The sequence below is a fragment of the Egretta garzetta genome, unplaced genomic scaffold, assembly GCF_000687185.1.
Source record: "Egretta garzetta isolate BGI_Z169 unplaced genomic scaffold, ASM68718v1 scaffold372, whole genome shotgun sequence".
NCBI classification, from domain to species: domain Eukaryota; kingdom Metazoa; phylum Chordata; class Aves; order Pelecaniformes; family Ardeidae; genus Egretta; species Egretta garzetta.
The window spans coordinates 144,058-150,957 of NW_009258889.1; the positions used below are offsets into that span (position 1 = coordinate 144,058).

At 64.4% G+C, this 6,900-nt stretch overlaps 1 protein-coding gene across 1 annotated transcript; it reads right to left on the bottom strand.

The window, feature by feature from the left end:
- Positions 1-2,032: 2,032 nt before the first annotated feature.
- On the bottom strand, positions 2,033-6,436 carry LOC104121956 (glucagon receptor-like). Its single transcript, XM_009634028.1, has 13 exons — positions 6,359-6,436; positions 6,006-6,102; positions 5,557-5,664; positions 5,177-5,298; positions 4,965-5,071; positions 4,706-4,862; positions 3,934-4,093; positions 3,687-3,747; positions 3,438-3,507; positions 2,885-2,973; positions 2,552-2,690; positions 2,220-2,261; positions 2,033-2,104 (listed from the first exon to the last, which is right to left on the bottom strand). The coding sequence occupies exons 1-13, from the start codon at positions 6,434-6,436 to the stop codon at positions 2,033-2,035; spliced, it is 1,302 nt and encodes a 433-aa protein (XP_009632323.1).
- Positions 6,437-6,900: the final 464 nt, after the last annotated feature.

The window sequence follows — 6,900 nt, forward strand, 5'->3', positions numbered from 1 at the left end:
AAAGCGTGTGCTCCTCTGAGGGCTCAGCTCTTGCCTTCCTGGCTGGGGATTGCCCCCGAAAGGTGCCCGGTGCGTGACTGAAGTTGTCTCTGTGCTAATTCAGAAATGAGTTCAGGCCTTGTTGAGCTGTGTGCTGGTATTTCCCCCTCGGGATGAAGCACTGATCTCATGCCCAGCTCCAGTCTGAGGCCGTTGTGCGCCGTTGGTGTGACTGTGCTCTTCTAAACCTTCAGCCAACCTCTGATCCGACACTGGAGACAGGCGGTCAGGAGGGCAGCATTCAGCAGCTATCACAAAAAGTTTTAAATAGGGCAACAGAAAAACCTCTTTCTGGTCAAAACTAAAGCTCTTGGTGTATCTCGGCCCAAATTAAGCGGAGTTGGGGTTTGAAGCAGAGTCACTCTCTGTTCCCTGCCACCTCAGCCCTGTGCCCTTCAGCAGCAGCCGGGCCAGCGTGCAGGGCTTCTCGCTCCTTACCCGGCTTTGAAACTGCCAGGGAGAGCTGGGAACGGCTCTGCTTTCGTGCTGCAATTTGGGATCCTTGGTGTTGAGAACGGTTACTTGTCTTTTCTCAGCTCTGTCTTACCCACAGCAGCACTTCAGAGGGTCCCTGGAAGCAGAGGAAGCCCTGATCCATCGGGGAGGCTGCCTTGGATCTCGAGACGAGAGCCAGCTTTCTCCTCCTGAGGCTGTGTGGCCTCTTCCAGCTTTGGCACGGGGCCCTGCAGCCATGCCCCAAGCACACACAGCAGTGCCCGGCACAGAGCAGAGGAGAATCCAGCCAGCAATCCAACACCACCACACTCCCCTCCTGTCCAGGAGCAACAACCCCCTCCCTTGGTCTGTGTGCGACAGCTCTGCGGGTACCAGAGCTGGCACGCGACGGGGGTCGCTGTTCCTATTGATCACCATCACCTTAAGCATTTTATAAATACTTTCCTCCTTGTATAACCTGTCATGCAATCCCAGCACTAAGCCAGCCAGGGGCCCTGGGTACTTCTTTAACACTCCTGCTCCAGGGCAAACCAGTACCCTCCCCTGCGCAGCCCCAGGGCCGCTTCCCTCCCTCAGAGCAGATGCAAGGCAGCACGCTCTGCTTGCTGAAAAATAAACGTTTATTTACATCTGAAGAGAGGGTTAATGTGCAAAATGGTCTTGCAGGGGTTACATCGATCCAGGAAAATTCCTGCACGACTCTACAGTCTGTCCTGCCAGTGAAGGTAAGAGCATGGGGGCTGGGGTGGAGGTGGCATCTGCTTTGGCACCCTGCTGGCAAGCCAGCATCTTCAGCCCCAGCAGTTGCACCCCTGGGCTCAGAAAATCCTAGCTTTTTGTCAGCAAAAAGGTTCCTGAGCTGAGGGTGGTTCCTGCTGCGAAGCAGGAGGTGGCTGGGCTGTAGGCTGGGCCTGGGCTCAGCTGTAGGCTGGGTGATGCTCTCAAGTCCTTCACTCATGATTTTCCCCGCCACTGTCACCCAAGGAGGAGCGGTGCTGCCCTAACGCAGGGGGTAAATGCAGCAAAGTCCCCGAGTGCCGTGGGAAGCTGCAGCAGTGCCTCCTGCCCCGGCTCTGCCCGAGCAGCGAGGAGCGCAGCGGGTGCCCATGCTGTGTTCTGCGTCAGCAACGAGGGTGGTGAGAAGGTGGAGAAGCAGCGCCTGGCTGTGAAGAGGAACTTTGCAGCTCTGGGGTGGATGTCTCGGGGTGTCAGTGAGATGGCCCTTGCTTAGGGCGAGGAGAGCGTGGATGCCCTGGGTGGGAGCAGCACCCGGGGCCATGGCCAGGCTCCCTCTCCAGCCCGTGATCCCCTCCTGCAGATGCCCAGGTGGGAAGGGAGTTTCCCGTGAGCACGGCTGGTGGATGCCAACAGAGGTAGCTGATGGTGCACGGGCAGCAGTAGAAAGCAGCCGGCGCAGCTCCCCGTGCAGCTCGCCCAGCCCAGGCGAGGCTCTTCCAAGGGGGCAGCAGTGTCTGGCAAGAGGCCGGGGGGCCCGGGGCCCCCTCAGAACCCTGGCTCTGCGGGGCCACTGGCCACATCACTGGGTGCAGCGGAGCGCCGGGTGGTCGAGCTTCCAGAGCTGCCACTTCTTCTTCATCTCCGACTTCACCTGCCACGGCGTGGGAGCTTTTTCCCTGCACCCTCCCCGCAGACCGAGGGGGCGAGGGGTGGGAGGGCAAAGCCCCCGGCCGAGGCGCGGCTGAGCCCCGGCGCTGGGCACGTACCTCCTTGTTGGCAAAGCAGTACAGCACGGCCACCAGGAAGCCCTGGAGGGAGAGCAGGGGCATGAGGCCCCACCATCCCCCCCTCTCCCAGGGCTGGGGTGGGGTTGGTCTCCCCTTGCCGTTTCTGGGTGCTTTGGGGGCTGAGGTTCCCCCTGCCACCGCTGCCCCAGCGCAGGAGGCACCATCATGCACTCAGCAACGGGGCTGGGGGTGGGAGAGGCAGCGTCCCCCTCCCTGAGCCCCAGGGGGGCACCCTGGGGAGAGCAACCCCCTGATTCCCCCTCCATAGTGTGCCCAGGGCAGAGCGAGGAGGCATCGTGCTCCCGCCTCACCTGGAAGGAGTTGAGGAAGAGGGTGAAGAACACCTTGACGTAGCGCAGGATGCCCGTGGTTTGCTCGTCGGTGGCGAAGATGAAGACCACCTCGTGGATCCCGAAGAGGGGGATGAGGGTGAGGGTGGCTTTGGCCAGCCTGGAAGGGGACAAGGGGACCCATCTGGTAGCGAGGACTAAAGGGCTGGGGCAGAGGTGCAGGCAGGGACGAGCTCTTGCTTAATCTCGGGGTGGCTGTTTAATGATGCGGAGGAGGGAGGGGGAGGTGGATGGGGAGGTGGTGGGGCCCCAGGGCCAGGAAGGCCCCCTCCCAGCCCCCCCCTCCCGGCTCACCGCAGCTTGTAGTCGGCGTAGCCCTTCTGGTTGGCGCGGAGCTTGGCCAGGATCACCTTGAGAGACCCCTGGAAGATCAGCAGGTTGATCTGGGGTGGGGGGAGACAGTGCAGGGGCACGTGTAGCCCAGCACCCCCACCCCTCACAGCCCACCCTGGCCATGATACACCCTTGGGGGGCTGCAGGAGGGACCCCCCTCCCTGTAATGCCAAGGCTGCTGCAGCCCAGCGGTGCTGGGTCCCCAGACCTGCCCTTCCTTCCCTCTCACCATCCCCAAATCCCAGCTAGGAAGCAGCAGGGGCCACCCCCAGCCCCCCTTCTTTGGGGCTCAGCACAGCCCCTCCCTGCACAGACCCCTGGAGCCTGGGGGTTAGCAAACTGGGGCAAACCCAAACCCCCATGTGCATTTAGTGTGATGCCTTGGAGGCCAACCCCTCCCTCCGGGGCAAGGCTGGGAGCTGCCCTGGGGGCCATGGTCCCCCCTTGGGGCTGGTAGCCAGGGGCTGAGCTGCTGTTCTCCAAAAAAGTGTGGGGCTGGCGGGTGCCCCCCTACCAGGGAGGCGAGCAGGATGGGGATGCGGATGATCCACCAGTAAGCCATGTTCTCATTCAGCGCCCAGCACCTGTCCAGGGAGACATGGAGAGCAGCACCATCAGGCTGTGCCAGGGGGTGCAGGATGAGGCCAAGAGCATGCCAGCCCCAGCAAGGTGCAACAGGGGCCCCAGAGCCAGCTCCATCCCAAACCCCAGCCCAGGGCTGAGTGAGCATCCTGGCGGGACCCCCCCATCCCTCCCCACTCACTCCACGTTCTCCTTCAGGTACTTGGCGGCCATCCAGGGCAGCACGAACACCACGGGGGTCCCTGCAAGTCACACAGCACACCCTGTAAAACCAAGCACCCGCCTGAGCTGAGCAACCGGCCCTGGGGTGGGGGACACCATGGGGACATCCAGGGTCAGCAGAGCACCCACCCCACACCCTCTCCGGGCCGGTTTGGGCTGTGGCGCTCACCGACACCGTCCCCATCGCGCGCCCGGGTGGCCCCTACCCCAGCCCAGGTAGAGGTAGAGCCTGTAGTAATTCTTCTCAGAGAAGACATCCCAAATCAGCAGCTTGTAGAGGTAGACGGCTTCCACCAGGAACCAGTAGTGGTTGGCCAGGATGCAGTACTGCATCAGCACCTGCGCCGCCCGGCAGCCCAGCGCCGCCTGCGAGAGGAGACCTGCCGTGGGGCTGGCAGCACCTATGGGGGCACGGGCACCCCGAGAGCTCACCCTGAGGGGGCATGGGCACCCCAAGAGCTTGCCTACCAGGCATGCAGGCACCCCAAGAGCTCACCCACTGGGTGCATGGGCAGCACTGGCACCCCAAGTGTTGGCCCATTGGGTGTGCAGGCACCCCAAGAGCTCTCCCACCAGGTGCATGGGCACCCCAAGAGCTCACCCACTGGGTGCATGGGCAGCACTGGCACCCCAAGTGTTGGCCCATTGGGTGTGCAGGCACCCCAAGAGCTCTCCCACCAGGTGCATGGGCACCCCAAGAGCTCACCCACTGAGAGCGTGGTGCTAGATTGGCACCCCAAGAGCTCACCCATTGGGTGTGCAGGTATCCCAAGAGCTCACTTACTGGGGGCATGGGCACCCCAAGAGCTCAGCCACCAGGGGCATGGTGCTGCACGGGCACCATATGAGCTCGCCCACTGGGTGTCCTGGGGCTGCACGGGCACCAGCACCCAGCTGCACACCCCTCCTGGGGATGTGGGTCCCCATCCCCATTCCAGCCCAGCATGGAGCAGGGCCCCCCCATGGGGCAGCACTTGCCTGGTGGCTCAGCAGAGCCTCCCAGTCGGCCACCTGCGCCACCTCCATGCCCCAGCGCTTCTCCAGCAGCGCGTCCTTCACTATCACCGAGGTCGCCCGCAGCCCAAAGGAGGCGAAGAGGTTGGCGTGGATGCAGTTCCTGGTGCAGCGGAGCTTCCTGCCGAGAGCGAGAACATCAGGGTGGCGGGGGCACCCCTCGGCTCAGCCACCACCCCCAGGGAAGGGTGAGCAGCAGGACCACGTTCCCTGGCTCTCCTACCTGAAGACGGTGAGGATGAGCAGGGCAGAGACAAGGGTCAGGAGCGACAGCGAGTACCCCACGGTGTAGAGCACCTTGAAGCTCACCATCAGCCGGCGGGCACCCTCCTGCAGGTGAGCACCCCGCTGGTGAGCTCAGGCGAGCAGCGCCCGGCCCCGCGGCCGGGGTGCTCCTACCCACCCCTGCCCAGCGGCCGGGCTGGGGCATCCCACCTCCTCAACCATGGACTCCATCTCCTCCTCGCACTGCGAGTAGTCCCGCCAGGGCTGGCTCCCGTTCACCGTCACCCACTGCCCGTCGGCACCGCACCTGCGGCTCACCAGCCCGTGTTTCACTGTGGACACCAAGCACCAGCATGTTCCCCTTGGGCTCCCCCAAACCCCTCTCCTGGGACGATGGGTCAGCCCCTGCTCAGCCCCAAAGTCCCTCTTCCAGGGCAGGCTCCATGCCCCGCGTGTCCCCTTACCCCAGCTCTGCTCGTGGGTCGCTCTTTCCCCCCACCCTGCAGCAGGCAGGAGGGGAAACCCTGAGAGCCTCTTCCCCCCCGCCCCACGTAGCTTCCAGCTCTGGGGTGGCAGAGGGTCATCGTCACCTTTCTCAAACCAGGGCAGGTAGAAGGGGCAGGAGATGTTGATGGTGGTGCCAGGGCTCCCATCGGGCCAGCAGGCGTACATGTCGAACGTCCGGTTGCAGAAGAGCCCTTCCGACAGCACCAAGGGGGGAAAAAAGCCGATGGTCAGACACTGCCGGCACAGCCGCCTCCATCCCCACCATCCCAGCCCACTGCCAGCACCTCCAAGGGGGCTGGTGTCACCCTGAACGGGGCCCTGGTGCCCCATGCCAGCCTCAGCCCCCTACGGCATCTTAGCCCCGGGCATCCCACCTGAGATGTGGAGACACCCGTCAGCCCCCGGCTCATCCCACTGTCGGTGACCAGCGTAGAGGATGTTGGAGGAGGGACAAAACCCGGCCCCAGCCCCAACCATCTCCCGGCTCCACGTGTCCCCACGTTGGACCCCGAGCCGGGGCACAGCCGGGTACCTGCTGGGTAGGGCTCGCTCGCCATCCTCCTCAAGCACTCATCGCGGTACCGCATCCACTCCTCGAAGGTCTTCTCCAGCCCCCTGGCCCCGCCGTGCTGCAAGCCCAGAGCTGGGTCAGAGCCTCCGGCTGGCAGCTGTACGCCAGGGCACGGAGCCTGTGCTGGCCCACCCACCCCACCGCGGCACCGGGCATCTCCCCAGGCCGGCTGCCTGCACCCCCCGATGAACTGCTGTGCCCCAGCTTCCCCGAGGCAGGCAGGAACACGCGTCGAAGCCAGGAGCGAGCCCGTTCGCAATGGGTCAAAGCGGGGTAGTGCCAGCCCCACGGGTCGGCCCCATCTTGCTCCTTACCGGCACGGAGGAGAACAGGCACATCCAGGCAAGATGGATGAGGCTCCACCGGTACCCAGCCCCAAGCACATCCCTCATAGCTGTGCCCGCTGGCGTGCGGCCAGCGCTCCCAGTGCCGGGGTGCGTCTCCAGACCTGGATCCTTGGGTGAGAGGTGGAGAACTGAGGACGGCGCAGCTCTGCCGGCTGCCCACGCCAGTGTGGATGAGAAGATGGAGGAGAAGTGGGGGGTGAGTGCCAGCCACAGGCACGTCCTGGGCTGCCCGGGTCGCCACCCCAGCCAAAACCTCGGGGAGCAGCAGGCAGAGCAGCTGGGAGCGGGGGCATAATTGGATCACACCTCTTGGCCGAGCCTCGCCAGCGTGGCCACCCCCCCGGGCAGCTGGCAAGCGAGGGGGCCGTGAGGCTGAAGTCGGCGGGGAGCAGAAGCCATCCCGGTGACCGGTGTGAGAGCCCCCGTGCTTCCGTGGCAGGCGGCCGGCACCCCATGGGTGGCCTGTTGCCCCCCAGCCCTGGGAAGGGGCCAGGGCTGCAGGGGCAGCT